Genomic DNA, 21,825 nt, shown 5'->3' on the forward strand with positions numbered 1-21,825 from the left:
TTTATTAAATGCTTTTTCTGCATCTATTGAGATAATCACATGGTTTTTGTTACTTTGGTTATTGATATGGTCAATTATGCCAAGAGTTTTCCTAATATTGAACCAACCCTGCATTTCTGTTATGAATCCTACTTGGTCATGTTGTATTATCCTGGGGATGACTTTCTGTAATCTCTTTGCTAGTGTTTTATTTAATATTTTTGCATCAATATTCATTAGGAAAATTGATCTATAGATCAGTTCTCTTTCTCAGTTTCTATCCTACCTGATTTGGATATCATTATCATGTCTGTGTCATAAAAGGAATTTTGTAGGAGTCCTTTTTTCCCTATGTTTTCAAAAAGTTTGTATAGTATTGGAATTTATTATTCTTTAAATGTTTTTGTAGATTTCACATGTATATTCATCTGGCCCTGGAGATTTTTTCTTAGGGAGCTGATTAATAGCTTCTTCTATTTATTTGTCTAAAATGGGACTATTTAAATAATTTATTTCCTCTTCTCTTAATCTTGGCAATTGATATTTTTGCAGGTATTCCTCCATTTCACTTAGGTTAACAAATTTATTGGCATAAAATTGGGCAAAATAACTCCTAATTATTGTTCTGATTTCCTCTTAATTGGTGGAAAGTTCTACCTTTTTATTTTGAGACTAACAATTTGATTTTCCTCTTTTTTTTCCTAATCAAATTAACTAAAGGTTTATCTATTTTGTTGATTTTTTTTCTGAAAACTAATTCTTAGTTTATTAATTTAATAGTTTTATTTTTACTTTCAGTTTTATTAATCTCCCTTTTTATGTTTATAATTTCAAGTTTGGTATTTTATTGGAGTTTTTTTATTTTTTTATTTTTTTTTTTTACCTTTTTTAGTTGCAAACCCAATTCATTGATTTTTTTTCCTTTATTTTATGGAAGTAAGCATCTAGAGATATAAAATTTCCTATTTTTATTGCTTTGGCTGTATTCCATAAATTTTGGTATGTTTTCTCATTATTGTCATTCTCTTGCAGGAAATTATTAATTGTATCTATGGTTTACTGTTTCACCCACTCTTCTTTAGGATTAGATTATTTAGTTTCCAATTAATTTTTGATCTATTTTCCCCTGGTTTTTTATTAAATGCAATTTTATTGCCATGTAATCTTAAAAATGCTTTTTACTATTTCTGCCTTTCTGCATTTGATTTTGAGGTCTCTACATCCTAACATATGATCAGTTTTTTTTTTTTTTTTTTGGTGTAGGTTCCATGAACTGCTGAAAATAGTGTACTCCTTTCTGTCTCCATTCAATTTTCTCCAAAGATCTATCATACCTAACCTTTCTTTTTTTTTAATATTAATAATTTTTTTAAATTTTTATTTAATAATTACTTTATATTGACAGAATCCATGCCAGGGTAATTTTTTTTACAACATTATCCCTTGCACTCGTTTCTGTTCCAATTTTTTTCCCCTCCCTCCCTCCACCCCCTCCCCTAGATGGCAAGCAGTCCTTTATATGTTGGATATGTTGCAGTATATCCTAGATACAATATATGTTTGCAGAACCGAACAGTTCTCTTGTTGCATAGGGAGAATCGGATTCAGAAGGTATAAATAATCTGGGAAGAAAAACAAAAATGCAGATAGTTCACATTCGTTTCCCAGTGTTCTTTCTTTGGGTGTAGCTGCTTTTGTCTATCATTTATCAATTGAAACTGAGTTAGGTCTCTTTGTCAAAGAAATCCACTTCCATCAAAATATGTCCTCATACAATATCGTTGTCGAAGTGTATAATGATCTCCTGGTTCTGCTCATTTCACTTAGCATCAGTTCATGTAAGTCTCGCCAGTCCTCTCTGTATTCATCCTGCTGGTCATTTCTTACAGAACAATAATATTCCATAACATTCATATACCAATACCTAACCTTTCTAATATTCTATTTACCATCTTAATTTTTTAAATTTATTTTGTGATTCGATTTATCTACTTCTGAGAGAGCAAGGTTGAAATCCCCACTATTAATTTTGCTGTTTATTTCTTCTTGCAGCTCCCTTAACTTCTCCTTTAGGAAGTTAGATGCTATATCACTTGATGCGAAATATTTTTAGTATTGATATTGTTTCATTATCTGTGGTACCCTATAGCAAGATATACTTTCCTTCCTTATCTCTTTTAATTAGATCTATTTTTGCTTTTGCTTGATCTCAGATCAGGATGGCTATCCCTGTTTTTTTTTAGCTTTACCTGAAGCATAATAGATTCTGCTCCAGGCTGTTACCTTTTCTCTGTATAGATCTGCTTTAAATTTGTTTCTTGTAAACAAATTTGTAGGATTGTCTTTGTTTTGTAGGATTCTGTCTTTTAATCCAGTCTGCTATCCGCTTCCATTTTATGGGAAAGTTCACCCCATTCACATTTACAATTAAAATGAATAATTCTGTATTTCCCACTATCATATTTACCAGAAATTATGCTTTTCTCTTTCCTTTCCCCTTTACTTCCTCTGTGATATTTTGCTTCTCACCATCACTTGCCTTAAACAGCTATCTCCCTTTATAGCCCCTTCTCCTTTCTTATGCCTTTCCCCTACTATTTCTGTTTTCCCTTTTATTAGTCTCCCCTTTTCCTTCCCCCCCCACTTCCCTATAAGGTGAGATAAGTTTCTTTGTGAAACCAAATATGTCTAATATTCTCCCTTTGACTAAATCTGATGAGGTCCCTCCCTTCTTTCCTTCAATTATAAATAGGTTTTCTTTGCCTCTCATGAGATGTAATTTCCCTCATTTCCCCCCTTTTCCCAGTACAACCCCGTTTCTACCTCTAGTTTCTTTTTTATATTATAATAGTGAAATCAAATTATATCTGCACTCTCTCTGTATATCCATAACAGAGAAATAGTTCTCAAGAATTTTCTTTTTATCCTTTTATGCTTCTCTTGAATTCTATGTTTGTAAATCAAATTTTTAGTTCAACTCTGATCTTTTCATCACAAATAAATGAACTTCACCTGTTTCATTGAATGCCCTCTTCTTACCTGAAAAATAATGCTCAATTCAGCAGGGTAGTTTATTCTTGGCTGCATTCTATGTTCCTTTGCCTTTTGGAATATCAGATTCTAGGCCCTTCAGTCCTTTAAGATTAAAGCTGTTAGGTCCTGGGTAATCCTTATTGTGACCCCTCTATATTTGAATTGTTTCTTTTTGGCTGCTTGTGATATTTTTTCCTTGGTCTAATAGTTCTGAAATTTAGCCATGATATTCCTTGGAGTTTTCCTTGGAGTCTCTTTCAGGAGGTGATTGGTGAATTTTTTCAATGCTATTTTACCTTCTGATTCTAGGATATCAGGGCAGTTTTCTTTGATGATTTCCTGAAAGATATTTTTTCTTTTTTTTTTTTATCAGGTTTTTCAGGAAGTCCAATAATCCTTACATTGTCTCTTCTAGATCTATTTTCCAGGTCACTTATTTTTCCATGTAGGTATTTTACATTTTCTTGTATTTTTTCATGTTTTTTTGGTTTTGCTTGACTGATTCTTTATGTCTCATTGAGTCATTCATTTCCATTTGTTCAGTTCTGATTTTTAGTAAATTATTTTCTTGATTTACCTTTTTTTAGTTTAGTTTTAGTTTTAGTTTAGTTTTTTTAGTTTTTAGTTCTTTTTGTATTTGGCCAATTGAATTTTTAAATGAATTGTTTTGTTCCATTTTTTTTCCCATTTCACAAATTCTGTTTTTCATGGAGTTGTTTTCTTTTTTCTATTTCCATTTTCCAATAGTCAAATCTATTTTGTAAGGAGTTATATAATTTTTCCATTCCACTAAATTATTTTGTAAGGAGTTTTCTTCAGGTAATTTTGGGATTTCCTTTTCTAAATTCTCTTGCAAAGTTTTCATTTCCTTTCCCCATTTTTCTTCTAGTTCTCTTTTAAGATTCTTTTAAATTTCTTCCTAGAGAGCTGTGTGAGATGGGGACCAATTTATATTACCCTTTGGAGCTTCATCTAGAGATGATCTGCTTTTAGCGAACTTAAGGTTTGAAATTTGTTCTTCCCTTTCACCATAAAAAATGTCTATGGTCAGAGTTCTTTTTGCTTTTTTTGCTTATTTTTTTAACTTTAAATCTGTTTTTTAGGGCAAGGGGGAGATTGTCCAAGCTTTCTCTATAAGTGACAGTGGATGTGCTGGGTCAGTACTGCCTGACTTCTGGTGCTAGGTGGGTGTTCCCAGGTCCCATGAAATTCTGGCTTTGGGGGCATTCACTGTTTGCCTTTTGTATTTGTGTTGGATTTCTTATAACTAGTCTGCTGATCTACTAGCTAGTAACCAGAGCAGAGTAGCCAACATTGCTGTAGGTTCCTTCTAGTAAAGTCTCTAGCGAGCAGAGCCCACATCACCCCAGGACTGTGACTGCACTTGACATCTCTGTTTGGCTGGCCTGTGCTTGGCCTGTCTCCCTCTGTGCCTGATTGATACAGACCTTTTCTGGAGATCTTTGAAATTATCTTCTGCTGGTAATTTGTTACATTCCCAATATTTGTTGGTTCTTTTACTTCAAAACTGATTCAGAAGCTGGATTTGCTGTATGTGAAAGTTGTGGGGAGAGCTCGGAAAAAGACATGACTCCTCTCTGCTATCTTGGCTCTGCCCTTGAATGATTTTTAAATTAAATTTATTTATTTTTATATTTTACTTAACTTAACTTTTAACTTTTTAATTAATAAGAATATATTTTTCTTGTTGATTCTTTTTGATTGTATATCTGTGTGTCATATGATAACCTAGTTAGATAATCACAACTTTTTTAAAAAATTGAAGTCAGTATTCATCAAGCACATTATTTGCAAGTCACATTTTTAGGGGTTGTGTAAGATTTTGAATGACAATTGCATAGTTATGCAAATACTATTTCTCTCTTTCTACATGTAAGGGAACTGAGGCTCAGAGAAATTAAGTGTTTTGTCCAGGGTCACATGGCAGGGGTATGACATTGTCAAACCTGTTTTAGTAATATTGATTTGTGTTTGAAATTGAAATTATCTTCACTAATATTACCATGCTCTCTGTTTTAAATTTTTTTTATTTAAAAACATTTAAATTCATGTTTTCTTTTTCTTGTATCACCATATTAATTAATATATCTCTCCTCCTTCCCTTTTTCAAGAACCATTCTGAATGATAGTGATCTTATTTCTAAAAAACAAAACAAAACAAACAAACAAACAAAAAAAAACAGTATAACTGATTGATACATTGAAAAAAAAAGATATGCAATATGTAACATATGTGGACCTCTCACTTGTAACATGGGGTTTATTGGGGATATTTTCTCACATCTCTTTATGTGAGTTTTATTTGATCTTTATTATGTTTGATTACTTTGTTACATTTACTTTTATATTTTATTGTGTCATTGTTATTTCCATGTATATTGTAGCAACTATTTCTTGTTCTGCTTACTTTGCTATGAATTAGTTCATTTAGATCTTTTCATACTTTTCTCTATTCATCATATGCTTTATTTCTTACAGCAAACTATCATTTCATTGCATTCAGTGCCACAGTTTTAGCCATTCTTCAATAGATAGAAATTTACTTTGTTTCTGATTCTTATCTATCACAGAAGGTCCATCATCTTCTACTTTTCCAGGTGCTAATTTCTACCAGAAATTCCAACACTTATTTTCTCCCCCTGCTGGGGAGGATTAGAGTTTTCAGGCACCCAAATCCCTAAGCTCCACTCAGTAGATGGATCATCTCCTTTCACTCACTCTGAATTCCAAAATATGTATTTCTTTCCTCTCCTTTTCAGTCTTTTCCATCTTCTCCACACATACTCCACTGAAGGCTGTGATTTTTTGAGATCACTACAGAGGACCCCTTTCCATCTGTGCTGGCAATCCATTTGACCCTATTGTATCATTCCCTTTTTTTTTTTAACCCCCCTAACCCTCCTCTGCTTTTCATGTATCCTGTTATATTTCATTATCATCCCACCAAAGAAGCATTCATCTACAGAGAAGATGTTACTCAGTTCTCTCCATAATACTATTTTTCTGCCTCTGCCTCTTCATTATTATCTGTCAGATTTTGATGTTCATCATTGTATTCTTTTGTATATTTGAAAAGATATTTCAGTTGTCACTCTGTTATTGTTGCTGTCTTCATCTATACATTCCACCTGTATTTTAGTAGGTTGGAGTATTTGAGATAAAGATGATATCTTCTGTTCTTATTTTGTTCCTAAAAATTACAAAAAACTCTTCTTTATTGTTGGTTGTCAAATTTTTGTCTTATATATTAGGCTTAGATTTGCCAGACAGGTTATCTGGATTGCTTCCTGTGCTCCAGTGCTCTTCTGAATACCTTGTTTCATTCCTACTCTTTTTTTTTCCTACTGGGTACAAAATAATGTTACATTATTTAAATGTACTTGCTTTATATTTGAAGGTCTTCTCCTGATGACTTGCAGAACTTTTTTTCTTCCTGAATCTAATTGTTAAATTCAACCACTGTGTATCTTAGAATTTACAGCCTTGAGTTATTATTATTATTATTGTTATTATTTTGTCTTGAAGCAATCTGTAAATTCTTTCCACTTGAATTTCATGTTCAGAAGTTCTGGGCCGTTGTCTGCTATTATTGTCTATGGTTTAAGGACTTTTGTCTTGCCATGTTCTTCTGGATACCTGTGATCCTTGAGTTGTCTTTATGCAACTATCTCTGAGATCCATATGTTTTGCTTGCATAGTGAACATAGTAACTCTTAATATTTTTGTTCTTTTGATTCTCTTCTTCTATATTGTCTTATGAAGTCCGGACTAATTCCCTGGAGGTCTCAGAATCAGCCAGAGTCAGGATAAGCAAAAGTCCTTGGTTTTTAGGGGTAGAAGTGAAGGAGATGGACAAAACTGCCAGGAGTTTTGCCAAGGATCCTTCCTTGATTCTAGAGTTCAGAATCTCCACACTTTTCTCCTCCTTCTCCTGAGGCCAAGTGAAGTTCTCTCATCTCTCTCACTCCACTCCCTAATCCTTCCCTACAATTCTCTTAACCCCAAGATTGAGCTAGCATTAACTGTGAGAAGAGAAATTCCAAACATGCTAATAGAATTATTGTCCAATAGGTAATTAGCCTTAAGTGCTCCTTGTCTGATTCAAGTGCACCTATTCAGAATTTCAGCCCTTTAAATCTTTCACATCTGTGTATTTTCATTCCTAATCCATTGATTTCTCTTTTGTTTCTTTGCTGAGGTTTGCCATTGCAGATTCAAATTTCTTCTGTTTTGTTCATTATTTTTGTTGTCCAGATCATAAACTCTGGTCTCAAAATTTCATTTCTTTTTTAAACCACTTAGTAACATCATATTATGGTCCCATTTCTCCCCAACTTTTGCAAGGTCCTTAGTCTCATCAAATATTAGATCAGGTTCCTTCAATTTTGAGTATTCATTGATAGAACCTGAAATAATTTATTATATCTTTAGGCCATATTTCCTTGTGGTGTTTCTTTTTCCTCTTGATTTATCTGTTTATGATCAAGGGATACTCTAATTTTTGCTATTTTGTCTGTCCTTCTTCATTTTCATTATTGTTCTCGTTTGGGTCCTTCCCTTCTTGTGTGTTTTCCTTGGAGGTTGAATCTTAAAAATTTCTCTGCCTCTTCTGATACTGGGTAATTAACAGTTAACCAGTCTAGGTCTCCTTACTGGTTGAATTTTAAATAGTCATAACAGGACTCAGATGGAGACTGTCCTCTTTTCTGAGGCTTGAAGAGGTCTGCACAGCTCTACACAGTTACTGACCTGTTCCTCTACTCCCTCTTTTCCTTAGTTCTTTGATTTGGCACTAGTAGTTTAAAGCCTGTTGACATCAGTAGTTCAGAGCTTACTTTTTCTGGCTTTGGTGGTTCAGAGCTGCTGGCTCTGAGTTTTGCAGTGTTGGTACTTTCAAGTTGCAAGCCTTAAGAAAAGGCTTAAGAAAATTTCCACACACACAAAGAAAGAAAATAAGAAAGAAAAAAACTTCCACAGCCTGCAGTCAGGGTCTCTGTGACAGTAAAGTAGGGGGAATAGAATATAGAAATAGGTTTGTCATTAGCCTCTGTTGTCTTCTTTTGTCTAATAATTGATAACATTGAGCAAAGTGCATGGGATGTTGTGAAGGGATTCTGATGGGACTCGGGGTCAGTAAGTATCATTTAAGGGGTACTTTTAAAAATCTCATTTTGGATTCTTGTACTAAACCAGGGAAACAGCCAATATTACTTCATCTTTCATTCATAGTTTCTGTTTTGGGGAGGTTTGAGAGATCATAGGAATCTGAGAAAATATTTACTCTGTTATCTTGTTGCACATGTGACCTGGAACCTACTAGTCTTCTTGAAATTTTGATAACCATCAAATCCTAGAAAAGTCTTCCTGAAGATTCTTTGAAAGTGACTTTTTGACAGCTGCTTTTATTTTTTCTTGTTTAGTGCTCATTTTCTGCTAAGATATTATATATGACCCATATATTTGACATAGGTACTGTTTTTCAGTTAACAGATGATGGCTTCAAATCACAACCTTCTAACAAGTTCAATATATTTTTAAAAATTATTTTCTTTTATATTTCTTTTGTCTTCTAGAATGCAATGAAATTATCCATTTATATCAACACCTCCACATAATTCACTTCTCCTACCTCCTTCCCTAATTTTTTTTGGAAAATGACAAGTGCCCTGGAGATTCACAGAAAAATTCATGAGTGCAAGTGAGGAAAATACACAAAGAGTTCTCACTCCTACCATGTCTACCTTTGGCTCAGTCACATTATTGAAGGGCTCATGTATAAAGGAATATAAGGTCAGGACACACTTCTTTCCAAGCCAATTATACCTCTGATAATACAGAATCTCCAATATCTTCCAGTCATTTCGACATTTCACCCTCTGCTAGTTTTTATGTGCATCATACTAATTCTTCTGAGTATTTCCACTCCCTTATGGTCACTGAACTGCTCCCTTGGTAATATCTGACAGTCTTCAGCCTCTTCAGAGCCATCTGCTGTTGTCTGCTACCATCAGATGAGTTTTAGTAAGTAGTAGATCTTTCCCATGCAAAGGAGTGCTGTAACTTTTCAATTTGCAGTCTAGTGCTACTAATCTTATACCTTAGCAGGTACCCAACAAAGCCCTCAGGGTAAGATTACAACTATGCTTTTGATTTTTTTTTTCTGGAAACTGACTTCTATTCCTTTACCCATTCCACTATCTAAGGAGATTCAGACAATTTTTTTTAACAGTTTCTAAATCTGGAATTTTTAGTCAATGTTCCCAAAGCTAGCTTCAGGGATTCCTCTCAATAAAACTCATGCAAGCAGTTTGGAATTTGTGGCAATGAGATTCATCTTTATTCCTATAATGCTCCTTGTCTAATATACAAATGAACTCAGGGCAAGAAATTAGAGGTAAATGAAGCAATGAAACTCTGCTCATGACTGGCATAGTTTATATTTTCAGAATTATAATAACTACAATCCACAAAATCACTGGTTGTGTTTCTGACCAGCATAAGATTTGCATGTCTTTACATTTACAAAAGCTACTAATAATTTAACATCACAGGCAATATAGGAAAAATCCCCTTTACTGTTTATTAGACAATTGTGTAGCTTTTACCTGGACATATTCAGTAATGAGGAACTTATTCTTTCCAATGCAAAACATTATATTTTTAAGCAACTATAACTATTAAAAAGTGCTTTCTTTGATTATTTTAAAGTCTGCCTTACTGTAGCTCCTACTTGGCAGAAGTCCCTGCATTTACTTTAGGAGATACCTGATTTCATATTTATTCTCTCCTAAAATGATTCATGATTTTTTACTCTAAAATTAAATATTTTATTTTAGCAATAAAATTGTGCTGTCATGTTTTAAAAAACATCTTACTCATAAAAACAAACATGATGGTGCTTCAACTTACATTATAATAAAGTACAGAATAACAGCCAAAAAACCCCAAAACCAGCCCTATCACAATAACTTATTGGTTAGTAAAATCAATCTACTGTGCTTCTCAGCACATTATATTGCCATAAGAGCAGGTGGTTTGAACAATATCATTTTCAGGTATCAAAAAGGAAAAGCTTTTTAATTTAACACATTTGGGGAAATGAATCCGTAGTTGAGCTCTTAATGTCAATATTATCAACTTAAAGTCACTTTCTAAAAATTTCTTGTAATTTTCCAAAGTTACTATTTTGAGGTTCTAGGACTTTGAATGATATCCATTTGAACAAGAAAGTTACAGTTACAATGCAGGAAATATTATGTTTACTTCTTTTCTGTTCTTAAAGCTCTGTAGTTAAACTGGTAAGATACTAAATTGCAACAATTCAAGTTTATTTTTGTAATGGAAAAGGAACTTGTAACTGCTGGTAAATTAATCCTACTACACAAATTTGCTTATACTTAATAAAAGCAATAGGATTTGGAGAAGTATGATTGAAGGAAGGAAGAAAAATGTAGCAGGAAGTTTCTAAAGGATTGATTCTACTACAATATCTGAAGGTTAAATGTTGGTTATTTATAGTGATTCATTTGTTTTTTATGCAATAGTGATAAAAAGGGAGGAGGGAACAATAAAACCCATAAATTAAGTTATTTCTTTAAAAGTTGAAATTGGGAGAATTGATTCTTGTCTGATTTGTTCCCATATATAACCATAATGTTAGCCATATATTGCAATTTATTTTTGTGAAATGCACATTTTAAAGCAAATCAGAGATTGAGAAATATAACAAAATAACATGTAGCTCAATTAATTAGCCTGATGGTATTATATTGTAATTTAATTACATGTTTCATCAAAATAGGAAAATAGAATTGAGTATTATAAAATTGCCTCTATTCTTGACCATAGCATTGTAAAGATTAATTTCTTCATATGTACAAAACAAATTGAAAATGTAGGTGTTTTAATACATCAATATGTAAATGAATCTTGCTCTCATTTCTATTCTCCCAAGAGTAGAGTTCATACTTGTTAGAATCCTTACAAGATGCTGACTCACTGGAGTTGATGGAAACAATGCTTGTGTGCTTAGTTATACCTTTGGGAGAATTCACACATTAGAGCTCACACCTTTAAGAAAGTTTACACATTAGCTCACACATTAGAGTACACAAGTTCAGGAGATTCACAAGTCTGAAACCCACAATCCCACTCTCTCAGAGGAACAATCAACCTTTGGGTCCACACTTTTAAGAGATCATATATAAGGAACTCCTGGAGTCAGTTGAAGAGAGTAGAACCAAGATTCAGAGGGAGCTGGAGGCAACAAAAGACAAGCTGCAAGAGCTCTTGGAACCAAGGAGGGAGATAGCCCTCTAAGAAAACTAACCAGGCTATTTTGGAAGAGACAATAAAGAACTGGATTTTAACTCCTGGTTGCATTTGAGGTTATTATTACTCTGGACAAAACTAAGGCTGCCTCCAGAAAACCTCCCCAAGAAACCTACTCCCAGAGAGAACCATCATATTTTAGAAAAGAAGAGAACACTACACATACCCATCTATGCCTTCTTAATCTATGGGATTCTTAACCAATCCCATTCATAGAGAATCTACCTAATATACTATAGGCTTTGGTCTAAATTTCTGTCTCTCCCCCTCACTCTCTCATTCCACCCCCCTTTTTTTGTCTCTTAATATTTTGTGGTTACCAATGGAGCACTGTCCAAATGCTATATATTTCTTTAGCCACAGGATTAACCCTACCTTCTTTACTACTTACACATTTCTTGCAAGGAAGTCATTGTAAATAATGCACTATAGTTTCCTCATACCGATCATGTTCCTCTCCATTGTTCTCTGGGTCAACTCAAGTTTTAATACTTTGGAAATTGTTATGTTCTATGATTTAAAACCACACAAGATTACTGAACAGATATTGGCATTAAAAAGATAAATCTTTGTTTCAAGAAGATCTTGAGTTAATTCAAAGTACTACTTAGTTTTTTTAACTTTGTTTAGCTCTCTCCATATCTCCTTGATGAAGGAGATAACTTCTAGGTATAGCTCATTGCAGTGCCTCTGTGCAAGATTTATTTACCTAAAGTCCTTACTCATTTGTTTGTTTTTTCTTGTATAGACTCTTGGGCTATTCTTTTGAAAGATCTTTAATCTCATTGGAGAAGATGTGAATTGTTTTGCTTTCAGCACAAAAAAATCTATAAGTTGGTGTATTTTTAGAACTTTCATAGGGATTCCTTCTTGCTTTATATATTGTACAGGAATCAATCAAAGCAGTAACAAATTCCTCTGGCTGATATATATATGTGTGTGTGTGTGTGTGTGTGTGTGTGTGTGTGTACATATATATGTATATATATGTGTACATATATATGTATGTATTTTCATGTCTTATTTTATTATTACAAAACAGAAAATATTGGATGGTCTTCACAAATGTTGAAATCAATTTAAATTCTTAGTACTACTATAGGTACCTAGAATAATTTTTGGGGGGGTTTACTTGTTTAAGTCTCAATGCTATGCACCAAAAACTTGAATAAATCATCTCACTATTCTGAGCCTAAATTATCACATTAATAAAAAGAGACGATTGAATTAAGTGATCTCATAGTTTTACAACTCTGATTCTATAAAAACCTTGATGTCCTTTTGTCTTATGATATTAATTTATGATCTTATTGTATGCTATATTTTGAGGTGTTGAATCAGTCTCTTAAGGTTTTTGTTTTAGTCATGATTGCTTCAAAGTTTATCTAGCTCCATAGGTTTGGGAAGTTACCTTTCACTTAACAAATTAACACAGTTTTGTTCTAGTACTTATATGTGTTGGGGGCAGGGGCAAGTCATGGGCAAAATAAATATATATTTGAACAAATAAGAATTCTTATTAATACATATTATTATTGTATAATGTATCATTAATAATAAAATTATAACAATAATATAATATTTCTCCCAAAAACATGTATATAAGGAAACTGGCTCAGAGAGGTTAAAAATTATTTGTTTAGAGTTACAGAGTGTCAGATCTGAGAACTGAAACTAAGTTTTTTCTTTAACTTTAGGAATTAGTGTTTTGAATTTATTTTTAATATATTTTATTTAGTTATTAAATATTTCCCAATTACATATATATTTTTAACATTAATTTTAAAAACATTTTGAGTTCCAAATATCCTCCCTATTTTCTGGGTCCTCCTCTCTCTTTGAGAAGTCAAGCAATTTGATATTGGTTATACATGTGAATTTATTTAACTATGATTATTAACCCCTATTAACTATGATACAAAAGAAAACAAATTAAAGTTTAAAAATGTGTACTTTAATATATACATTCGGAGTTCATAGATTCTGGAATGATTATTTCCTTTTTTTTATTAAAGGTTTTTATTTTTCAAAACATATGCACAGATGATTCTCCAACATTAGCCCTTGCAAAACCTTGAGTTCCAGTTCCCCCCCTTCTCACACCTTATCTGCTAGATGACAAGTAGTTCAATATATGTTAAACATGGTAGAAATATATGTTAAATCTAACATATGTGTAAATATTTATGCAGTTATCTTGCTGTACAAGAAAAATTAATCAAACTAGAAAGGAAAATGATGAAAATAAAATGCAAGCAAACAACAACAACAAAAAGAGTGACAATGTTATGTCGTGAACCACTGGAATGACTATTTCTTAATATGTTTTATGTTATTAGAGCTCTGCGCTATCACAATATGGGAAAGGCTCAGCAAAATAAAAAAAAAAACCACAAAATAATTTATTGCTAAGAAGAAATAAGGCTAGGGCTTTTTAAGAGCCCCAAAGCAAACAATCCAAGGCTCTTGTACACCAAATTTAAAGTATAAAAATTTTGACGCTGAGATAGAAATTTTATATACTTCGTCATTTGAATATTGTGTTCTACTTTTAAAATATCTACTTTTTTTAAAAGGAATTTCTCACTGTAGCATTCTGGCATTTCTTTCACTTGAATAAGATAAAGATTCTTTTAAATTAGTGCTTAGCAGTAATTAAGACTTTATATTTTGGCAGATGTGATTCTGAAAATCGTTATGTTGGTAATCCACTCAGAGGAACATGTTACTGTAAGTATTTGAACATTTTCTTTTTATTATTTCCTAAGATATTTTACATTATTAATTAATTTGAGACATTTCAACTTTGAGTTGTTTTTTAAAACACCTTTGAAGACCTAATGCTTTCATTCCTATGTCAAAACATTATTTCCTTTTTCCTTAAACTATTATAAGTTAAATTATACATAACTATACCTATAACTTAAAACTCCTGCTTAAAGGTCTAGCCTAAAAATGCATTTGCTATTTTTTACTGCTTACAAGACTACACAGTGGTGGGCCTATTGGTCTTAGTTTTGAGTTCAATAAAATAATGTAATAAACATGATTAGATTTCAGTATAACATCTCTTATTGAGGTCTTCAACACAATTTTTACAAAAGTGAATATTTTGAAATTAACTGAAAATACTTAGAGAAATCAAGTATTTTAAACATTAGTCTGAGAGAATGTATATAAAGTTCACTTGAAGAAAAAGGCACATACTATTAATTATATTTTTAGATTTCAGACATATAAAAATAGTTTACTGATCTCTTTACCTTCTTAAGTAAAAATTATATTTGTCTGGAACAAATTGTACTATATCACAGATAACCTTTCCCCTTTAATTTTCTAATACTATTTGTTTCCTGTCAGATTTTAAAAGTATTTTAAATTACTGTATTTTTTTGGTGCAATAGATAATAGGTTTAACACTTTTTTCGAAATTATAGCTTACCATGTCATATTTACTTATCTTTCATAATTGTTAGACTATGTTTTGGATGAATTAAATAAACCAAGCTTCTTCTTGTGTAGTGTAAATTTAAGTACATTGACTTAATTTAATTCAATAAATTTTTACTAACTACCTGCATATGTGCATTTATATACATATGTCTATGTACTATTATAGTAAATAAATAAGAAAGGACAAGATACTGGTCCTGTGACATAATTGATATAAGGAACTTCAATTTGAGTAAATTCGTTTTACTAATGCATGCATTTTATAGTTTTGAGAGTTGACTAGAACATTGAGAGGTTAAGTGATTTTCCCAGAATCATATAACAATTATGTGGCAGAGACATGACTTAAATACAAGTTTGCCTGAATGCAAAGCCAGGCTTCTATTCACAATACCACACTGTCTTATGCTTATACTATATACAGAATAAATACAAAATATGTTATACAAATACAAAATTAATACAAAAAATTTTTCAAGGCAAAGGTGAGGAGGAAGTACATTCTGGTCATGGAAGGAAGGCCAGTGAAAAAATAAGAAGGGAAATAAAGTGTCATATGAGAAGAATACAAAGAACTAGTATGGATAACCTTTAGAGTTCATGAAGAACATAAATATATCATGTAATTATATAAAAAAAAAAACTTAAGCTAGTTTTCTAACTGTTGGAATCCTTACTAACTGCTAAGTAATTAGAGTTGATCTAATCTTACAAGAAGTTGTTTTGGCCAGAACCTGAAACAAGGTACTAAGTAGAACTAATCAAGACAAGGCTTGTGTTCCCACCTTTACTCAAAGTCCACACCTTAAAGCTCTTTGGGCCAGAGAGCACTATGGGAGAAAACCCATAATCCCATTCTCTCAGAAGGTTCACATATAAGGCGAGACAGCCATTCCAGAATACATTTTTTTCCTCTTGGCTGGCTGATCGCGCTAGACTCGAGAGAAACGACTCTGCTGCAGAGAACACTTTTGACGGACTTCAGTGGAGCTACGCCAGAAGCCCTCTCTCCGCGGCAAGTGTGGCTGGGCTCCCCATCCCGTTTCCCTGAATCTGTCTGCATTCTGAGGCCCAATGGAAGCCTCTGTTGCATTTTGGACATGGGGTTTGGGGTCTTGTTCTCCCACCTTGTCTTCCCATTCTATCTCTATACCAACATTGAGCTTTCAGATGTCCTACTTTTCCACACTGAAAGCATCTACGAGTCTCTCTGGAAGTCCCTTGCCAAGAGGGATTCTGTCTTCTCATGTTTGGATTTTGGGAAATCTGCATCATAGCCTGGCTATAAAAGCTTTTACTTCATCTCAAAGGTAATTGTGAACCACTAAAGTTGATTGAGTGAAAGAGTGACACAGTCTAAAATCTGTGGCAAGGCACATTCTTTTTATAGTTATATAGCATGGGTTCTTGTGGAAAGAGCTATTCTATCATGTGGAAAGAAATCCATTGCAGCAATATAGGTAGATACTAATGAGAGTCTGAATCAATATAGTTTTGTAAGTTAAGAGAAGAAGACTGATAAGAAAGAATGAAATAACAAAATTGTATAAATAAATAGTAGAGAATAATGAGTCAAGATAAAATTAAAGTTCTCTTTCTAGGAGACTGACAGGATGATGGGTCAGAAGAAGGATGGTGTGGGGAGGAAAAAAATATTTTTGTTTTGAACATGGAGTTTGAGATGTGTCCAGGACATATAATTTAAATGTTTAATAGATATTTGTAGAATCAGGGAATTGACTCAAATTGGATATATAGAATTATGAATTGTCTGTAAATAGATGATTCTTAAATCTATGAGAGTTAATTAGAGACTATTGAAAGAAAATAAAAGGCCCAGAGTAGAGTCATGGTGAACACCCATGGTTAGGAAGATGGATTGTACCCAAATTATGAAGTTCCTAAAGTGCCTTACTTATTTGTTTCAACCCAAAAGAGAAATCTAGTAAGTGGGAGAGAAAAGTCAAAGACAGGAATTGTAGCAGTGGAAAATGAGAGAAAAATGAAAGAAAGATTTGATCATAAGAGGGCCAGAGTTGTACTATTACCCTCACTTAGGTCTCTTAGAGGGGATTTGGAGTGAAATGAAAATTGAAATACCCCTACATGATGGAATTTGATATTTGAAAATTCTTTAGAATTTTGAGAATTGAGACAATTCTTTTACTCACTTATCAGATTGGGAAAGGGAAAGTAGGTCTCAAATAAGGGGAAGCATATAGTTGAGGGGATAGCCCACCTGACAAAGTGAGGCACAGACCTCTCTGAAGAAAAATGAACATTCAAGAGAAGTTGGGGGCGGGGTGGGGATAATACTGTCAATGCTTCCCTCAGAGCTGGAAAGTATAGAGACAGAAGTACTAGGAAGAGCACATTGAGATAGGAATAAAACAAATCAGCAGGTATTTGGAAATGGCAGATAGAATAAAAAGTCTGGTTCCTCAAAAGACTTTTATGAAACTGAACACTTCATTTTCTCTCTTCTCACCACTCAGCAAACTTTCTCAAAATAATGTAACACCTTGGCTTCCTCCTCCAACAAGGGAATCTAAAGAGGGAAATCAAAGAACTTTGAATTTTTCCCCTTATCACCATTTTAGTTCAGGGCACTTAGTGTGAACAATAGTCCATAAATTGAGTCTCTGAAATGAATACATATTCAGCTTCTTGAAGGAGAGAAATATTGGAGTGGGAAGGCACAGAGTATAATATTATGGTCATGGTTCATAAGGAATAACGAACAGAGGATAGAGAATCACACCCTCAAAGGAGAGAAAAAAGAAGATGATGGAGGCAGGAAAAGAGGAAAGGAATAATGGGGAAAGAATATGGGGAGACTGTCAGAATGTCAGAGAACTGAAGGGGTAGAATGTGTTCTTTAGTTCTCCATCTCTGTCTCCTCATCTTCATTAACAAGGGGATTCTGGTATTGCTGCCACTTAGAAATGAGATCATTCATGTTGCTTTCCGACTTGGTGAATTAATTCTATGCAAAGTGAAGTAAGCAGAAATTATTATTTTTTATCTTATTATTTTTTAAAAATTCAGTTTCCAATTCTATCATCTCTTCTCTAAGCTCCTCCACTTATTGAGAAAGCAAATAATATAATACACATTATACATGAAAGTCATGCAAAATATAATTCCACATTATCCATGTTGTACAAAAAAGCAAAAATATTAGATAGGAAAATATGCTTTAATCTGTATTCAAACTTTAATAGTTTTGTCTCTGGAGATGGATAGGCTCGGCAGTGTCAAATACTACTAACAAGATTTAAGACAGATGGGAACTAAGTTGGAGGGGAAATCCCATTTTCAGTCAAGAGATCAATGAAGGGAATGGTTTTAGCTGAGTGATGAAGTTGGAGGTTCTATTGCAAAAAGTTTAGTTGTGAGAAAGAAGTACAATCAACATTGATAAATAGCTTCTTTTCATCTCCTGCTTTCCTTCCCTGAATTTGACTGACAAAAAGAAGGGAAGCATAAGATCATAATCTGGAGGAATGATAGATTCTAGTGAACCATTTTGGTTTTGTTCTAAAGATGGTAGAGAATGGGCATGTTTACAGGTAGCAGAGATGGAATCAGAAAATAGGGAGAGTTCAAATATTGGAGTGAGGAGTATGATTTAGGAGGTAATTTTTTTATACTTATAACTTTTTATTGACAGAACCCATGTCTGGGTAATTTTTTACACCATTATCCCTTGCGCTCACTTCTGTTCTGACTTTTCCCCACCCTCCCTCTCCCAGATGGCAAATAGTCCTATACATGTTAAATATGTCACAGTACAGCCTAGATACAATATATGTGTGCAAAACAGAACAGTTCTCTTATTGCACAGAAAGAATTGGATTCAGAAGGTAAAAATAACCTGGGAAGAAAAACAAAAATGCAAACAGTTTATGTTTATTTCCCAGTGTTCTTTCTTTGGGTGTAGCTGCTTCTGTCCATCATTGAGCAATTGAAACTGAATTAGGTTTTCTCTTTGTCGAAGAAATCCACTTCCATCAGAATACATCCTCAAACAGTATCATTATGTAATATATATATATATATATACACACACATATATAATACATATATATTAAAATATAAAATATAAAATTATATATTATATATAATAATATATAATGATACAGTATATAATGATCTCCTGGTTCTGCTCATTTCACTTAGCTTCAGTTCATGTAAGTCTCTCTTGTATTCATCCTGCTGGTCGTTTCTTACAGAACAATAATGTTCACTAACATTCATATACCACAGTTTACCCAAACATTCTCCAATTGATGGGCAGCCATTCATTTTAGGAGGCAATTTATAAAAGCTGAAGAGAAATCATGCAAGTTTTCAGTATCCTTAGAAAAAGTTGGACCAAGAGGGATAAGAGATAATGCATTCCTTATTTCTAGATTACTTTAGAAAGTATTTATAAAGAACATAATACTTATGTGGACTTTGTTTTAAAAGAAGCTGATAAATAGGTATTAGGAGCATTTGTTATAGACATGGGAAATAATAATATGTAAAATTCATGTATACTAGAGAAGGTAGGACAAGATTAGGGAATGTTTACTAGTGTAATTTAGCTGGATGCTGAGTACAAGGATAAGAGTGTGAAACGAAGTTCACAATGTTCATTGGGGTCATATTGCAAAGGGTCTTAAAAATATGTCCATTTTGCATTTTTTCCTATAAGCAGTAAAAAACTACTGAGCAGAAGACTGAAGTAAATAGACTAATGTATTAAGAAGATTATTTGGGCAATTGGCTGAAGGATGAAATGCAGTGGGGAACCACCAGAAGCAATAAGACTAAGATAGTACACTATTTCACTTGAGACTCTCTGAATTATTTTTTATGTTTTAAAGTACAAACACAAATGGTAATGAAAGGGAAAGATAAAGACATGTTGTAGTTATAGAATATTTAGTAGAATTGAACGTAAAATTAGGGAAGTAGAATTAATGATTGATTGAATTGGAAACGTTAGTATAGGAAATCATAGTAGTTTTCTGCCTAAAGAAAGTAATTGTCATGATTGGTTTTGGGCTTTTTGCACATTTTGTGCCACATAAATTTGTGAGGTAGTCTGTGTACTCTCATCTGCCTTATTTTGGGACACTGTGTTTCGTAGATTTTATGGAAAAAAAATTTGACACTGATTTTTCCTCTAATCTGATGGTGCATAGAAAAGCAAACATTGCTTTGATTTAATGAAAGTAGACTACATTTTGGGTGCATAGTTTTTTATTTTCATATTGATATGTTATACAAACTATTTTAATTAATTTGCTAAATTAATTTAGACTTGCTCCTATTTTATCTTTAATGAAAATTTCCATGGTAGAATTGCTTTCTATTTTTATAAGACAAAAATGCATTTATACCTTACAATCTTAATGGGTTTTCTAGGACACTAAAACAGTAAAAAACTGGCTCATGGTTACATAGCTAACAGACTGAAGACAGTACTTGAATACAGGTCTTCCTGACACCAGAACTAATTCTTGTCTTTTCTTACCTAATGTATGTATATATGATAATTCAAAGCTAAATTAATCTTATGCAAAAGAACAAACACTGTGCCCCAGAATTTTGTGCCCTTTAGAGAACCAAGTTCTGAATATATTCAGTGTCCCAAAATAACTTTTTAGTGTCTATGGAATGGTTTTACTTTAGTCCTTATAATCACAGTTAAAATTTCAGGAGAAGGAAATTTCCTGGGAAAAACCCTCTTTTTTTCATGGAACTTATATGTGGACATATAACTACATCAGTTTCCTCATCTGTAAAATGACAAGGTTCTATGCAATGTTGTATTTTTTTTCTAGAAAATTAATTCATCATACTGGTGTTTCATAATGTTTATTTATATTGTTAAAGATGTTGCTTCTGCCCAGAAGTCTATTAAAAGTCAACATTAAGGAGAACTTCAAGAAATTTGTTCTTTAGACCATATTTACAGCTATCATCTTTTGACAAAATATATATAGGTTTTTGAGTAAACCTTCCTCAAAGCACTCTGACCCAAAATTTTCAAAAGGGTAAGAGCTAGTTCCACTTTGTTATAGGAACAAATTGTGCAAACTACATAGAATAATTGGTGAAAGTCAATTAACTATTGATATTACATGAACTTGTGTTGTAAAAATCATAGACAGTGTTTTTGAATAGTGGTGACAACTCAAAGGCACTCATAGAAATAATAAAAAAGAGAATTTTTCTCTAAAATGAGAAAATTACTTAAAGAGATTGTCTAAATTTTAAGATGAAGTAATCAAAGATATATATAGCAATATGAGAAAAATACTCTCACTATTATGGGAGAAATACAAATTAAAATAATTCTGAGATATTACCTCATACCTATTAGATGGGCTAATAAGATAGAAAAGAAAAGGATAAATATTGGAGGTGATGTGGGAAAAATGAAACATTTTGGATTTTTGAACTGATTCAACCATTCTGTAGAGCAATTTTGAACTTTGTACAGAGTCATAAGATGACATATATCCTTTGGCTTTAATACCACTACTAGATCTATATCTAATAATAGATAAAAGAAACAAAAAGGAAAAAGGGCATGCATATATATATATATATATATATATATATATATATATATATATATATATATATATATATATATATATATATATAAATTAAAGCCTCTCTTTTCTGATGGCAAAGAATTGAAAATTGAAGGAATGCTGATCATATGGTAATGGCCGAACAAATTATGGTATGTAATTGTGATGAAATACTATTGTGCTAAAAGAAATGATAAACAGGATACTCTCAGAAATACTTGGGAAGACTTACAGAAGCTAATGCTTCTGCACTGTGTACAATGTAATAGCTGTATTACAGGATGATCAACTATGAATGACTGCTATTCTTAGCAATACAATAATCCAAGACAACTCTGAAGGACATGATAAAAATGCTATCCATCCCCAAAACATAAATGCAGGTTGAAGCATACATTTTTTACTTTATTTT

At 32.6% G+C, this 21,825-nt stretch overlaps 1 protein-coding gene across 1 annotated transcript in view; it reads left to right on the forward strand.

Moving 5' to 3' along the window:
• Positions 1-21,825, forward strand: part of ATRNL1 (attractin like 1) — a 1,270,304-nt gene that overhangs the window by 410,379 nt on the left and 838,100 nt on the right. Inside the window, exon 21 of the mRNA XM_051981495.1 lies at positions 14,042-14,094. Within this exon, the coding sequence (XP_051837455.1) occupies positions 14,042-14,094 (53 nt within the window). The remainder of the gene's footprint in view (positions 1-14,041; positions 14,095-21,825) is intronic.

This window comes from Antechinus flavipes, chromosome 2, assembly GCF_016432865.1.
Source record: "Antechinus flavipes isolate AdamAnt ecotype Samford, QLD, Australia chromosome 2, AdamAnt_v2, whole genome shotgun sequence".
NCBI lineage: Eukaryota > Metazoa > Chordata > Mammalia > Dasyuromorphia > Dasyuridae > Antechinus > Antechinus flavipes.